The sequence below is a fragment of the Austrofundulus limnaeus genome, unplaced genomic scaffold (assembly GCF_001266775.1).
Source record: "Austrofundulus limnaeus strain Quisiro unplaced genomic scaffold, Austrofundulus_limnaeus-1.0 Scaffold1563, whole genome shotgun sequence".
Taxonomy (NCBI): Eukaryota; Metazoa; Chordata; class Actinopteri; order Cyprinodontiformes; family Rivulidae; genus Austrofundulus; species Austrofundulus limnaeus.
This window is the reverse complement of record NW_013953965.1, coordinates 20,828-37,396: the sequence shown is the minus strand read 5'-3', so window position 1 is coordinate 37,396 and position 16,569 is coordinate 20,828. Positions and strand designations below refer to the sequence as shown.

The 16,569-nt window shown below is 41.8% G+C and overlaps 1 protein-coding gene across 1 annotated transcript in view; it reads right to left on the bottom strand.

The window, feature by feature from the left end:
• phactr4b (phosphatase and actin regulator 4b) overlaps positions 1-16,569 on the bottom strand; it is a 29,981-nt gene that overhangs the window by 2,514 nt on the left and 10,898 nt on the right. The window contains exons 4-12 of the mRNA XM_014032871.1: positions 14,983-15,492; positions 9,851-10,171; positions 9,107-9,238; positions 5,117-5,639; positions 2,232-2,515; positions 1,924-2,116; positions 1,686-1,741; positions 1,338-1,399; positions 364-501 (exon numbers count right to left, since the gene is read on the bottom strand). Of these exons, the coding sequence (XP_013888325.1) occupies positions 364-501; positions 1,338-1,399; positions 1,686-1,741; positions 1,924-2,116; positions 2,232-2,515; positions 5,117-5,639; positions 9,107-9,238; positions 9,851-10,171; positions 14,983-15,492 (2,219 nt within the window). The remainder of the gene's footprint in view (positions 1-363; positions 502-1,337; positions 1,400-1,685; positions 1,742-1,923; positions 2,117-2,231; positions 2,516-5,116; positions 5,640-9,106; positions 9,239-9,850; positions 10,172-14,982; positions 15,493-16,569) is intronic.

Sequence of the window (16,569 nt, the reverse complement as noted above, 5' to 3'; positions counted from 1 at the left end):
TTTAAAATATTGCATGGTAAAAACAGAAGCTGCGCTTCATATTAGTGAAAAACCTTGGTGTTTTTTGACGAGTTACTTTCATATTTGCTTCTGTTTTTCATTGAAAATAGGTTTCCATTCTCGGCAGGTTTCTAAGGTTCTTTTTCTAAATATTAAAAAAAGTTGTTAAACAACTGAGTGGTGCACTACCGCTACTAGTGGTGAGAAAGTGTATTGCACCTTATTCAAAATCAATGCGATCCCARGACCCTCTGCGGCCTAAAGTTAAAAACTGTTGATCTTTTGAGGCCCTCAAGGTGGCGCTCGCGGACCATAATTGGGCCGCGGCCCATGGGTTAAGAATCTCTGGTTTAAAGTGATCACCTTGTCAGCTGGAGTCAGCTTGGTCCACGGCTTGTCGGCCCTCCTGTCGTAGTCTTGAGCTTCTGTGACCTCCACGTACTCGTGGAAGCGCAGGATCTTTCTCGCCTGGAGTTCAGCCACCGTGGGTCTTTGACTCAGCTACGACAAATGAGAAGTTTTAATCAGGGGTGGGCACAGCTAACCCAAAAGTTAGGTTCGCTAACCACTAATACGCTAAACAAGAATCTTAGCTCCACTAACGCTAAACCACTAAACAGATTTAAAATAAAAATTAAAAATTAGTGTAAGGTAACAAAAAAATAGGTAACCGCAAAAATAAATGTCACTCAGTCTGTGTCACACATTTATATCTCCTTCCAGCTGAGGACAGGTGAAACTGAACAAACCTATTGTTATTTTTCTATTGGTTTAATCTGAAGGTGGGTGGGATCATCTGAGGCAAATCAGCCAATCCAAACCAAAGTTATAGCTCTGTCCAACTTGTGATACTTCCAGTTTAACTCCTTCAGAATAAAAGCATTGCKTTTTGATTTTCACATTTTATAAATACCGTTTGAAGTTAGTTAAACAACAAATAGCAGATACTTTCTCTATCACATAGTAATTCGTTTTTGTATTAGTCATTTAGGTATTGTTAAATGTTATTTTATTTAGTTTGAAGCTTAGCTGCTAAAAATGCTACAGGGTGCCTGACACATCCAGCACTGTTTGTAAGACAGTTTTTATTTAACTCGGGATAAACGGCAAAAAAAAATTACACTTGTGAATATTTTAGAGGACTTAAAATTAGCAGAGGCTAATTTAGCAGAACCTAATCACTAAAATATCCAAAGTTAGCACAAAAGCTAATCTGCTAAATGAGAAGCTAGTTCACTGATTAGTAGAACTGTGCTCACCACCTATTTTATTTATTTTGTTTTATAGTAAACACACAATCAGACAGGCAAAGGTTTGTTGTTGATGTGATGCTTCACCTTTCTGGTCAGCCGTCGTTTGATTTCTCGAACCTCAGCTTGCCTGTCAGCCTGATTTTTGGCTGAAGAAGGAAACGAAAGGAAAATAAAAGATTTTTGACTTCGACATGAAAGCTTAGTTTGACATGCAGTTTCCAAAATTAGAAATCTCAAATAAACTCAGGATATCAAATAAGCTTTGATGGTGCAGTTTTGTTTTAAATGCCAACACAATGATTGGAAAGACAAACTGATTCATAAATTAAACTATCGGTAAAATCCGGACACAGATAAGGCCAAAGAAGGTTAAAAGAGCAGCATCTCTGTGTTTTTTTAATGCTTTAGGAAGGAGAGAGAGGTGATACTGACGCTGAAGGATGTTTCGTTGCTCGAGCTCCTCTGCAGTGGGTCTCTGGCTAAGTCGTCTGAAGTAGAAAAAGAAATAGTGCGACTATTTTTACACTGTTTCATCACGCCGTCAGTCAGGCAATAAGTAGGACAATGATCTAAGAAACTATCTATTTCTTCAAGATTTTAAATATAGTCAGTTCGAGCAGCACAGAGGAGAAAGAAGATGGCCGACTGTTTTTTTTGTTTGTTTTTTTACCGTGTGAGCGCAGTGCCGATCTGTGTGCGAATGGCTTCCCACTGCTCCCTGCTCTGCCAGGTGAGGCCCGTCTGCCCCGGAGGCTGATCCTCTCTGCCGCTCCGCTCCTGGGTGAACCGGTCAGGGGCGCAGGGGCGGCTGCTGAGCTTCAGAGCCAGGGTGTCCTTCCTCTTCACCCTGCTGGCCAGGGCACCTGAGGGGTGCCCAGAGAGACACGYCAGCTGTGATGGACGCTTCACAGCTTCACACAATGTGCACTAAAAGATCCGTTAAAATCGCGTTTTGAAAATCAAAGCTATTACACTTACTTGGTGGGGGCTCGTCCTCCTCGTCTGAGTCTTCATCTTTGTGGAGCACAGGACCYTCTGAGTCGCTGTCCTCTCCGTGCATGTCATGACCTCCTTCCGCTTCCTCCTCCTCCTCCTCTTCCTCCTCCTCACTGCCGTCCCCCCCGGGGATGATGCAAATGCCAGCGTCACCGACCAGGCACCGGCGACTCCGGGGCTCCAGCTCGGGCTGGGGGATCTCCCCATCATACTCGTCCTCTTCCTCGTCCTCTTCCTCCTCTTCTTCCGAGTAGTCATCCTCAGATCTAAACAGAAAGAAAGCACAAGATGCACTCYTCTTAGTTAAATTAATCAACATTTTCTAAATGAAATTGTAGCTGTTTGACATTTGACATTTAAATTATGACACACAATTTGTTTTATAATGAAGGCAACCATGTTATTGCCTGAGTGTTTGTCTGTCTGTTAGCAAAATTTCTCATAAGCCAGAGAACTGATTTAAATGAAACTCTCAAAAAATATTCAGGTTCAAGAGGGCTGCCACAGCTACCTGGTATTTGAAAACATAAAAATGGATAATACTTAGGCTTTATGTTCACTTCAGGTTGTCCTYGAAAAATAAATTATCCTTTAAAGTCTTACATTTCTTCTCAGGCCAAGAGCCAGTAACCTCTTTTACTTGCTTTAAAATGTCATCATGTTTTATGATTTTACTCTTTATCTTTTGTTTTCTCTCTGACAAGAGTGTTTTAAGATCAAAACGATATCTGTTAGAAGTAATCAWTCTTGTTGCTGTTTATCGAACATCATTCTCTCCTTGGCCCAATTTTYGCACCAAGAGAGATGTTTTATTGTCTGTCTTGATAATATTCTGTATAAATGCATGTATTTGAAACTGCCTCGGTGCACAKATTTTGTACCACTGCCCTGTGTGACATGATGTGTGTCTTGCATATTGCAATAAATCCTGACTGACCTTTCACAGAGTACTTTTTGTTCTCGGATCTCGTGTTTCTGTCAAGGTAAAATAAAGATTTCCAAGACACAGGTCTTAATGCTCAACTCAGATTTTTAGGTGTGAACGTTCACATTACATTTTAAATGTGACTTCCATCAGACTCCAGAGTGAACTCTTCGCAGCACGGATGCGATCTGCATGCGCAGAAGATGACGTGATGTTACATTCAGCTCAGCGTTTACAGAATTAGCTAAACMTGGATGCTGCGTGCTGGCATGTTGATTCTGAAGTTGTACTGATMAAATAATTATCTGACATGCTTGTTTGGTTCAGTGTTTATATCTGAACCTGCCTCTGACCGGATGCTCRGGTGCAGCATTTTATTTTTGAAATGAACCGGCGTGCTAAAAGTAAAGTGTAACTTTAGTATTGATACAGTCAGCAACCAATATTGGATGTTACTATCATTTGTTTTGATAGATTAACAATCATCCAGGACATGGAAAATTAAAATAACAAAAATGAAGCAACTGGACGTCAGTTCTATAGCTGAAGATGTGTGGAGCTACAAAATTTAAACTGCATGACTTTAGGTTGGTATATTTATTGATTTGCTKGGATGTAAAAGTCAAACGAAATGCGACATGAGCGTTCAGACTGCAGTCACTTTGAAAAACATCATATATGTATCACATTCATTACCACATACCGAAAAGAACTGGGTCTGATTTGAAAAAACAAAAGATAAAAAAACATCGGATTTGTACAAAATAGTATTAGGGCCACTGGAAAAAAAAATCTGAATTTAATCAAAGAATTCTGAGAAAAACGTCAGAATTATTGTTATTTTTTCTTTCCAGTGGCCCTAATTCTCTTTAGTAAATCAGTCACGTTCAGACTGTCATGAAAAAATCGGATTCGGGTTGCATTTGTCACAGTGTGAACGTAGCCTTTGCAGAATTGTAAAGTAAATAAGTACAAATACTTTGTTACTGAACTTAAGTAGAAATTTTGGGTATCTGTACTTTACTTTAATAATTATTTTTCAGCTTACTTTTTACTTCTACTTACATTTTTAAAAAAGGCAAGAAGTAGAAAGTCATTACTGTTATTTCTGCTTGTTTTCTTTCCAGCTTGTTATTGTAAAAAATAAATACTATCCATATAAACTGTGCCTCCTAGATTGAGTGAATTTAATTGTGGTTGAATGAGAAGTATAAATATATAAAACTCTGATACCGTATTACTTAGTACACAAACAAATCATGTCACACTCCAGCAGGACATAATCATTAAAATAAAAGGACTGTACTTAAGAAGTATTTGTATATGTATTTTTATAGTATTACATTTGGCCACAGCCCTCAGATATGTTTTCATTTTGAAAAGGTTTGGGCACACTTGATATAGTGCATCCTAAATTTAATATAAATTAGTTATTTTAATACAATATTGTCATTTCTGTATTTTTTTGGGAAGATCACCTCTTAATAAATGTCCTTATTTTTTGTACTTTATTAAAAGTAAAAGTATTGATTTAAAATGAGCCGTTATATTTTCTATCAGATATTTTAAGACTTTTACTCAAGTAATATTCCTAAAGGAGACTTTAACTTTTACTAAAGTCATTTTTTGTAAGATACTTGTACTTTTACTCAAGTATCACTTTGTGGTACTTTATACAACACTGAGCCTTTATCAGTTCCACAGCTACTGAGCTAAAATTTGGTGTTTAGATTAGCTTCCACTAATATATATATATTTTTTACATTTAGCAACTAAGCGTAAGTGAAGCTATATTTTTAGTTAGCGGAAAAATGAGTTAGCAAAGCTAACTTTTTGGTTTGCTGTGCCCACCTCTGTTGGTTTCTAACCCTGCATGACGCAGGAGATATACATTCCTCTGAAGATTGTTTCATTTTTAAGATGTTTTTAATGATGAACTCACAGTTTTAAAGGCTGGATGCTGACAGGCAGAGGCCGACCCCGATCTCCTTGGTACTCCGGGGGGGTCTCGAAAAGCAGCGCGTGCGCTCGCTGCGACCCGTCTGGATGCGGCTGAGCCGGACCGGGACTGGACAGGGCTCTCTGGATCATGATGTGCAGTGGGATGGGGGCAGGGCGTTGGGGGGATTCGACGGTGGGGCTTGGCGGGTCGAACAACATGGGTATGGGCTGGGGCAGCGGGTGCGGGTAGGAATGCTGGTGGTGAAGGTGGTGGGTGTGTATGTGCTGGCGGGGCGGGGAGGGTGGTATGTGAGCGGGCAGCGGGGGTGAGGGCGGGGGCAGCTGGAAACCTAGAGAGAGGTTGCCGTGGTCGTCGGCAGAGAGASGGGAGGGGGTCATGGGGTGGCTCGCTGCAGAGTCCTCTGTGTTGCGTTTTGTGACTGGGGTGGTCCTCTTAGGGGGCATTGGAGGTGACGGCTTGACKGGAAGGAGGCTGGCCCCCCCTGAGCCTTGTGTGAACTCACCTGCAAATGCAAAAACAAAACCGATAACCACGTTGTTCCTTATGAGGCAGAACAGCTCCAGCTGGAGAGTGGCTCTTTATTTCTCAGTTTGTCTCTATGTGACATGAGCATACATGAACAAACTCTGGGATTATGTGACTGACCGAGCACTGCTACACACACACACACACACACACACACACACACACACACACACACACACACGCACCCAGAGCGCGATCATATGTGCATGAAGAGAGCAGCGTGCAGCATGTGCCTCAGGTCGTGGAGAAGATGCGAACATGCTCTTCACAGCCAGATTCTGAACCATCCATCAAAGCTTATGTAATTAGCCTCATGTGGTGCAGAGATGCTAAAGCTCAAAGCTTTATTGCTGATTTTTTATCCAGTTATGTGCATGCACAAGTCTATACTCGATATCTGCTCACTAAGAGTTAGCTGTGGTACAGAGAAGAGCGGTGACAGAGTTAAAGCATGCAGCTGACTTCACTGTAATGAATTATGACTTTCTCTACATTGAAGGGAAAGTACAAGTAAAAGAAAAGAACTAGGACAAAAGCTCCCAGCTTAAGCATATTGGACCACTTTCTACTTTTAACGAGCACCTACAGTGACATTTCAGATGTTTTAAAGTGGGGGTCTATGGAATGGTTATGAACATTTAATATCTTACCTGCTGTGGAAAGCTCACTGAACAACTTTGGTTGAAAAAAACTGAAGTTTAGCTTTCACTGGACTAGGGCTGCAARGATTAATCGACGACTAATCGATTATTAAAATAATCGATGACTATTTAATAATCAGTAATTTTCTTTTTTTTTTGTTTATTACTTTGTTTTTCTCTCCAAACTGCTTTGACACCTTCCACTGCCACATCTGCCTTTCTGTCCTTGACACACATGCACAGTAGTGGTAACTGGGGTAGGCCGTGGATGTCACAAGACATTATACAGACAGGCTCTGGTATCATGGCTACCCAGCAACGGAGCTCAAAAGTGTGGGATCWTTTTAAGAAAATGAAAGAGAAACCTGTGTAATATCTGCAGAGCAGAACTTGCCTTCCACGGCAATTATTTTTAGTTAGCATTTAGCTAAAATCTAACCATGGTTATATAATACTGTAGCAGCTGCATTCTGGCATGATAAGCTGTATGTTTTATATTCAATTAACATATGATCCGATTAGTCGACTAATCGAAAAAAATAATCGGTGATTAATCGATAATAAAAAATAATCGTTTGTGGCAGCCCTACACTGGACTGACGAGCTAATGATCGGTCTGACCTGCTGTCCTAAAACAACTCGCAACTTAAAACAGTTTCATAACAAACACTATTTTATATTACAAAGTTAAATCCCGACATTACAAGTAATCTTGCTGAAACTGCAGACATTAAAAATTTCCAGTAGCAGTCTCACTAAACTCTGAGTGTCTGCCACCAGCAATCCGTGCGTGAAAACCACTGCCTATTTTTGTGTGGACAGTTTCCTCATCTCCAACCACACTGTACTCGCCTTTAATCAACTCGTGTATGCTTTTGAAATACAGAGTGGCAAATCTGGACCACTTTAAAAAAACTGTTTAACAGGGATACATTCGAAGCTCTAGCCTTAGATGTTTTCAGCAACAAGGATAGCTCCAGTACAAGTGTCAAAATGCAGCTCCTGCACTCAAGAATTCATGAAAACTAAATTGAGGAGGGTTTGTGACGTGGTTCAGACAACTCTGTATCCTGAACACGCAACAAGGCTGCGAGCCAATCTGTGTATGGTTCGTTCTTTGGTTATACCGTTTCAAAACAAAGTCGCAGAAAAAAAAACCCCAACTGTGATGTTTTTTTGTTTGTTTTGTTTTTTAAAACCTAAATGTAAATGTGCCAAATCGAACTAATTAAAAACCGACTGTTTATTTCTTACTTCAGCTTTCTAAATCCAAAATAAAGCATACGGCTACATTTTAATATGTAGCCATCCCAGAAATGACACAAGTCTCCAAAGAAGAAGAGTTGATAGTAGCTGGAAAACTGCTTTAAAACATAAACCATTCCTAAAGATATTGACAATGGCTGCACCCCAACCCTATTCAGCACAACTTGGAATACTAAAGAGATCATCAGCTCTCAACGAGAAGCATCGACTCCGTCGAAATAAGACAAACATAGCCATGGTGGGAAGTGAAAACGTGATGGCCCGCGAGTTCAGGCCATGATTCACAGTTCTGCCAGCAGGTCCCAAAAGGTAACCATTAAGTTTTGCAATTGTCATTTTGCAATAAAAATACTGGCTTTACATAAATAAATAATTGGGGGGGGGGGGCAGTGATAGCTGGATGGCCAGTGCCACGATCTTATAATCCCGAGGCTGCAGGTTTGAGCTTAGGTCGTGTCAGGACCCACATAGCAGACAGGTGTGGATGTMGGCCAGTTTTGGCAATGATGGTACTGTTTTTAAAATGGCCTGCCACAACAGGCCCGGTTGTGTTTTGGTTCATGTGGTGCTGGCCCATGCATGGACCACTGCTGGCAAACCCCATCTGGGCCACCAAAGGGCTGTCATTCTACACAGTATCTGGGCCAAGTGTTAGAGTGTTAGAACTTAGTGTGGGCCAGAACTGGCTGGGTTGTGTTTGGGTTTATGTGGTGCTGGCCCACACAAATTTTGCTAAGTGGGAAGGTCATCCAGCCAATTTCCAAATGTTTCACGTGAGTTCGCTGTAGAGACCCCCCACTGAGAGGAACAGCTGAAAAAAAAAAAACCCCACTACAAAATAATTGTAGAGGTTTCAGTTAAAAAGCACACAGGTGTTAAAGTTTATAAAATAGCTTTCGCACAAACTGCCATGATTTTTTTTTAGATTGGAGCTATTTTAAGACAGCAGCAATCCACTTTGAGCTTGGCCTCGTTAGAGCTAGCGATTAGCTCGCCAATAACTAATTCTCCAAATGGAAGTCGTTCAAGGAGCTGAAACAGGTAAATATGAATTGCTTGTAGCATCTCTCCACAAAACCTCACTTTAAAAGATCTGAGCTACCCCATGAAGACAAGCCATTCTCACACTCTATTATCCCACTTTTACATTTCTTTCTTCATATGCATTCATTCTGATTATAAGCTGAATAGATCAGTGTTATAAAAACTGATCTTTTGTAGCTGACAGGTGCTAAAGGCTTCTTCCTCATTCACACGTTTAGCATTTAAAAACAGCCAACTGCACTCACACACAAGTTCCCCTCGCTTTCACACAAAGCAACACCGACTATCAGCTCATTAAATGCATGCGGCTCTTATTCAGCACGTCCAGAAGGAAGCGTATAGGGCCAATCGACAAGTTGAAGGCAGTAAGGAGGAAACATGTTGGCAGCTGGAAAGGACATGACATGATGAAGAATGCAGACTCTGAAGTGGGGGATGGGGGAGGGGGGCATTCCAGATACTGGCATCCTGGCATCAAAGAACATCCCATTACCTGAGCGCAGGCCTCCGGCCCGCCGGCACAGATACACAGGCAGGGACAGGTAGACATCATAGTCGCACTCTCGCTTCCAGCAGGACCAGTAGAGGGGAAGCTGTGCGTTTTCTCCCCCCTGCAGGGCGGACACTAACAGGGAGGAGACGGAGGCCTTCAGATGGAGTGTCTGACAAACAGAGCTACGAGGAGGTACTGTGGTTCATTTGAAACGCATATTCACAAAATACTTCAACGTTAAAACTTCTGCCTTCTTCACACGACACCAACCAGCTCATTACAAACACGAACAGCTTTTCACTTTAACTTTGCAAATAGTAATGTGTCAGAAACATCATGTGGGACACGTGGTGCACACTTTTTTTTATCAAGATGCCAAATCCCCAGATGTGCTGTTAAGATAAAAAAGAAAATGAGTCAAAACAGAAAGCTTCGGCCAAAAGGGAATACAAGCAAGATCCCAGATGAGGCATATCCGCCGTAAACAACAACTACAGCGTACGGATACACAGCCACAAGAGTCCTCGTTATCTTCAGAGTGTAAAACGTTGGGAATGTTGACGCTAAAGGAGTCCAGGCATATTAAATAAGTAGCTGGGGAAAAGCAACTCCAGCTGTTCTTATAACGTCATTACCTGGATGTCTGAATATGTGTGTGGTGGTTCTTCTGCTTTCCTTTACCATTAATGGTTCACTTTTCTAATAAGGGCTCATTTTTGACAGTTAATTTCCTGTGTCACTTACCCAGCATGGCTGCGTTGTTCCTGTTCACAGGCTTGGGTGGAGGCAGAGGGGGCTGCTTGGTGACCTGAGAGGTGGGTGTCTGCTGAGTGCTGGTGCCCGCAGAGGAAACGGACCGAACGGGTTTGGACGTGGCGGCCGAGGCGGAGGAATACTGGGCGGCGACGGGGTGGTTGGAAGGCGTCCGAGGTGGGCCGTTGCTGCCAGTTTCGGCGCTGGAGCTCATCAGCCACTTTGGAGGCAGGACCGTCTGTTTGGGAGGCAGAGGCTCACGTAAGCTGTCCTGCAGGGCGTCCGGGTCAGGGACAAAATGGCTGTCTGACTCTGTGAACAAAAACAAAACAACAAAACTGTAGAAATGTGCTATGATGGCAAAACTAAGTCTAGTGACTACGCCTGTTGCGGTAAGTAATACATCAGTTAATCGCAGGATAAATTAAAATTAGGTCCATAATTTTCATTTTCTTGCTTGTTGTTTTCGTTTCTCCCTCTTTTCAACTCCTTAGTGTAGAGGAGTGAACTCTGGTGTCAGGTAACTGTGGCCCCCGAAGCAATTTAGCTGAATAGCCCTGTTTTAGGCTATGTCCGTAACATGGCCACCATATTGAAAGCCACCATAATGGATTAAAGCTGCCACAAATGATTATTTTTATAATCGATTAATCACCGATTATTTTTTCAATTAGTCGACTAATCGGATCATACGTTAATTGAATATCAAACATACAGCTTATCGCGCATGCAGCTGCTATTATATAACCATCATTACATTTTAGCTATATGTTAACTAAAAATAATTTCTGTGGAAGGCAAGTTCTGCTCTGCAGATATTACACAGGTTTCTCTTTCATTTTCTTAAAAAGATCCCACAATTTTGAGCTCTGTTGTCAGGTAGCCATGATACCAGAGCCTGTCTGTATAATGTCTTGTGACGTCCACGGCCTACCCCAGTTACCACTACTGTGCATGTGNGTTGTCAGGTAGCCATGATACCAGAGCCTGTCTGTATAATGTCTTGTGACGTCCACGGCCTACCCCAGTTACCACTACTGTGCATGTGTGTCAAGGYCAYAAAYGRAGATGTGGCAGTGGAAGGTGTCAAAGCAGTTTGGAGAGAAAAACAAAGAAAAGAACAAAAATAAAAAAAACGATTTATCGATTATTAAATTAGTCATCGATTATTTTAATAATTGATTAGTCGTCGATTAATTGACTAATCGTGGCAGCCCTATAATGGATTCAATTAAAATTTTACCCACTGGGAATTTTCTCAGAAATTAATTGTCACAATCAGATGTGCGATATCTCTTATGGTTCAAAAGTTATAAACACGGAAAGTTGAAACAAATAACTTGGAACGTTGCCCGACGTATTTAATGTGTTCTCCCTGGTGGAGATTTATACATATTTATATAAATATATATAAAATATATTTGTCTGTTTTGCAGTAAATTTTTCAGCCTGGAGATGGACTGAGGCGTTCTGCTGCAGCACCTCCCCATGAGATCTCAGCGGTAGCTCTTGTTTGAGAATTGCATTATCTTGGGATCAGCTGTGAAGGTAAACAGTGTAGGAGGCTGCAATTACCACAGAAAAACCCACCTCCCTCAACCCACCCTACTCTGCTCCTCCCCCCGAGCAGCGGCAGCAGCGGCCCCCACACTGCTGCTACCGCTCCCACGCCATTCCTCAAACCGGCAGCTCTGAAGAGCCGAGTTGTTTATTTACAGATGAACTTTTATCACCTTTACGTCATCCAACCAATGAGAAAATTATCCAGGATAATGCAGGAAGTTGGTAAGAAAAACACAGAGAGGGGAGAAATAAAGAAAAGGGCAGAAGGCAGGAGGTGCAGAAAAGATAAAAAGGATGAATAAGATAAGGAAGGAGGTGTCAGGCACTGAAGAAAGGAAACCAGAAACTGAGATGAAGAAAAACAGAAAAGATCTCCTTATATTCACACTATCTCTCTTTTCCTAGTTATTTTGCTACTTCATTGGAGTATATAATCTACACACTTCTCATTACTGTCATCGGTGAAATTTATTCTTATTCCAATCACACATTTTTCCCACGCAAGCACAGATTAAAGTTCAAGTGCCAGAAGATACTGTAAGTGAGCGATAAAAAGACAAATGAGATTCAAAACGGTGCAAGCGGTTCTCAGTTTCCATTGTTTTTACATCGATCGCTCTGCCTTTCAGAGTTATCACCGAGCTGACAGTGTGAGTGTTAAAGAGTGATAATGGGTGTAGTGATGGCGACACATTAATTAGGAGAGGAGAAGAGAGAGGACAATCTGTTCCCTCATGTTCCTGAATAAGAAGCAGAGCTGGAGCAAGCCTCCTGAGAGCTGACAGGAGACTGTCTATATCGGGGAGGACGGCACATGAGCGGAGAAGTGACAGCACGACGGAGGGAGAAAATACAAGAGCTGAAGGATCAACATGCTATCCTGCTGCGTTTGGGCTGAAATGACCCACGATGGGCTCAGRAGCCGTGTTTCCATCGTTTTTTAATGCACATTTTGAAGCATCCATCCATCCAGAATTCCTTTCAGGGTCACGGGGGTCACTGGTGCCCATATCCAGCAGTCACAGTGCGAGGGGCGGGGAACACCCTGGACAGGTCGCAAGTCTATCATGAAGTATCGCATCAGAAAAGGTGAATGGAAACGGCATGATTCGAAAAAACTTCCTGTAATTCGCATAAAAGTTGATACGTTCGCTTGAGGTTGTTTTTGTTTTTTTCGAAAAAGAGTTAATGTGCAAAAGGAAAGATGGAAACACATTTGCCAAATCAGTTCTGATGTAAGGAACATTTACCTCCCATGGTTGATCAGCTGCTCTCGCTGTCTGTCCGAAACCGGTACCGGTACCAGAGCAACTGCAGCTGGACCCTCCTCCCACTGTCAGCGTATTCTCCGTTATTCCCATAATGTGAAGAGAATTGCATTTCTTTCTCTARGTCTGCAGAGCATGCAAAATCGCCTGAACCAGTTGAAATGACAGAATAATTACAACTTTCCCGATAATAGCAACARGTTCCTGATAACGTCTCTCCATTTTCCTGAGATGTGACTTTTACTTCCTGTTTACTGCACGCATACGTCTGATGTAATTGATTCGCTTCAAGGCAGTTGATGGAAACACGTCTGATTCGCATTTCTTCGTTTTTTCCTTTTTTGCAAAATTTTAAAAATTCGCTCAAAATTTGAATTAAAATTGGATGGAAACACGGCTAGTGTTAAAACCTAGACCTCATGGGTCATTTTGACAGGAGGGCTAATAAATATTGTGACCGCATATGCCATCCAAAGCTGTGAGATCGGCTATTATTGTCACAGTTGAAGTAAAAAAAAAAAACGGCGTCATTTTGTTTGTAAAGCTGATCACTCGCCCCTTCACGCCATAGGCCCGGGCTGAACTTATTTTCACAGGTCAATGCACAAAGTATGATTGGTCAGAAGTTTGTGGGCATGTTTGTTTATCCATAAAAGTGTTCAGACCATGGTGGAATTTTGTTTCAATTAGGGTTAGGCAATAAAAATGAATCACAATTAATTGTGACATTTAGCCAATAAAATGGCGGAACAGTGGCTCAGTTGGTAGAGCTCAAATCAAACTCAAATCAAACTCTACTTCTCTGGGTAGAGTTTGCATGTTCTCTCCATGCATGCATGGGTTTCCTCCGGGTACTCCAGCTTCCCCCCACAGACTAAAAACATGACTGTCAGGTTAATTGGTCATTTAGATGTGTCCTGAAATTATACTTTCAAGTCATCAGTCAAACTAACGTCTTCATTTGAACAGCCACAGCCAGCCCTGTGTTATCGCTTCACAGCGCTGACTTTGCCGCTCGTAAAGGACCAACTGACTGACTGCACTGTAGATACTCAGCCGACTAGATCTGTTACCACCATGTGCTGGAGGAAAATCAGCTGTGTAAAATTTAGAGTTAGTTGCTTCACGTCGCCACCCGCCACTGTGCTCACATGTACAATAGATAATAAAAATGCATCATACACAAAATACGTCATCATCAAGCGGCAATAAACACAGTAACTGCAAAGTGGCAAATATTCATTGTTGGTAGCTTTTCTGATGATTAATTGCTGGCTGTTTTGCATCCAAACAACATGAATAATTTTGAGGAGCAGTTGTCCGAGGCAGTCAGAAAGTATGTCTATCTATATGACTGTTCCAGATACTTTTAGAGATAGTCATATGGCCAAAAACTCATAGATAAAGAGAGCACTGACATTGTGCACAGAGGAATCCGTCTGCCAAAAACTGTGGTGCTCTACTGGGATAAATTTGTGGCCAAATGGCGGATATCGGAGTGGAATCTCCAAGCAGGAAAACCTCATGCTGTGACGTGTATAGCAGTTGGAAGTGTTTCTCAGGAGATCTGCGCAGTGTGTATCATGGACTGTAGCTGCGTTTCCATTGCAAATGTGCGTAAAACTTTGTCGATATTCTGTTATTGTCGAAAAAACACAGTTTCGCAATTGCGGTGTTTCCATTAAGTAAGAAATGCTATTAAAGTCACGCGTGAATACGTTTGTTCTTGCGAAAAGTCATTACAAACATGGCGGCAATGGATGTAAACACGTAGCATGTTGCTACCGTGGCACTAGCGCTTATCAGCCATCAGAGGAGACGTCTGCGTCTTATCAAGGCTTTCGAGCAACAGGCCCCTTATTCTTGGGAGAGGCTACGTATGCTGCGTTTTTGGGAAAATGTAGTTGGTGAGTTTACTACTTTCTTTTACAACTTCGGTGATTTTACTACTACTTCTACTTCCTGTTGTCTTCTTCGTCGTCTTTTTCGCCAGTAGAAACAGCCGGTTGTTGATCACGTGACTCCCGTGATGTAAAAACAGTGTTTCCGTTGCAGTTTTGCGAAATACATAAATTTCGATACGGCCGAAAACCTACCTCACTCACACAAAACACAAAAAAGTTTTTTATAAATTGACATGTTTCCATTGAGAAAATTTATTTTCGGAATTCTAATTTGCTCATTTTCATGCTCAATGGAAATGCAGCTTGTGAAAGGTGTGCACGAAAACAAAAGTCTGGCAACCACCGTTTAGTTGTTTTCTTGAAGTGTTTGAGACAAAAAGAGACTCACCTCTGCGGGCCCGCCCCTCCTCTGCAGAAGCGTGGCGAGGGAGAGTAGGTTTCCAATCTGCTTCTGCAGGCCGACTCCTCCTGCCATCTTCTGACGGTGCCTTCTGCAGCCCGGGCCTCCTCTGCCCGTTCTCCGGGTGAAGCCTGCCCCCACGCCGGCCCTCCTCCACCTGACTATGGATCTGACCCTGCCAGGCTAGGTTAGWCTTCCACTCCCCATCCCCATGTGCGCGTGGCCCCATCCCTCCACTTCTCCGCCCTTCCTCATGAAGTCCAGCGCTCCTGGAGCTCAGAGCTCCGCGGCGGTCTCCTTCTGAAGGCGAGTGGCCCCAGCGCTCCTCTGGCTGGATGAGCCTCGCTGGGTTCATCCTAAAGTCAGACTCCATGGGGAGTTTGGCCTGGTTAGACGGGCTCCTGCTAGAACTGATGACTCCCGATCCTCCTCCAACTCCAACAGGGAGGGTGTGGCCATTCTTCACATAAGATTGCTTCACATTTTGTGCATCGGCATCTGAAAAATACAAATTACTAGTGAAAAGCAGAAAAACAACATTAAAGAATTTTTAGCTTTAATACTTTCTACAAATTGTCATTTTATAATGTACTGTATGCACATTAGTGTTGGGGCCAATTCGATCCAGTATTGATATCAGGTTTCAATACCAAAATAATTAATGGATCGGGATTTTCTGATTCAACTACGAGAGATTTACTATTTATGAGCTGTGTCCGTGTTATAATTTTGTCTGCTAAAATTACTCTAGAAGGGATTCAAAGCTGGCTGCAAAATTTGGAATGGAAATCCATAATAATAAATTAAAACAAACAGAGCTTAGGTATCAGAATAGTATCTGTATCAGTCGATATTCAAAATTCAGGTATCGATTGGACTGAATTGAAATAAACCTAAGAAAATGAGACAAATAATAGTACATCTTTTTGTGCACATACAAGCTAAAAATCCTCAAATCAACATCTTATTGTAAAAAAATATACAAACCTAGGGCTGGGTAAAAAAAGTTGATTTTATCGATCTTGGATTGATTTCATTTAAATCTGGGAAAATCGATTCACAGGACATGAAATCGATTCTTCCCCATGGAGTCTTGTACGTGCGTCTGAGGCGCGTTTCTATATTTTGTCACTCCTGGCTTGCAGTATATTTACATCCAGTTGATGTTCAGTGCTAACATTAGCTTTCGATAACAAGTTGTCTGGATCAAAACAAAAGAAACTAAGGAATCACGTCACGTCACGAGCCGACTCTCCGCACAACTTAAAGATAACAGAGACCATGGTGACTTTTGTTTGCAAAGATTTGCGCTCCTACGTGGTCGCGAAAATGAAGCGGAGTTTGACAAGCGGCTCGTTAGGTCCTCGAACCAAACTATGGTGTGTAAACATCTGAACTGTTCTCCACCGGCATGTTTAAATGTCTTAAAGATGACATTCTAACAAAATTGTTTAGTTTTGTTACCAATATTATTATTTTTAAACTTTAAGAAACATCTTAATGAAATCCACAGTGATGAAATTTTGTAGTTGTTTTAATAAGTTATATGTATTAAGTTTTAATATTTTTTTATTG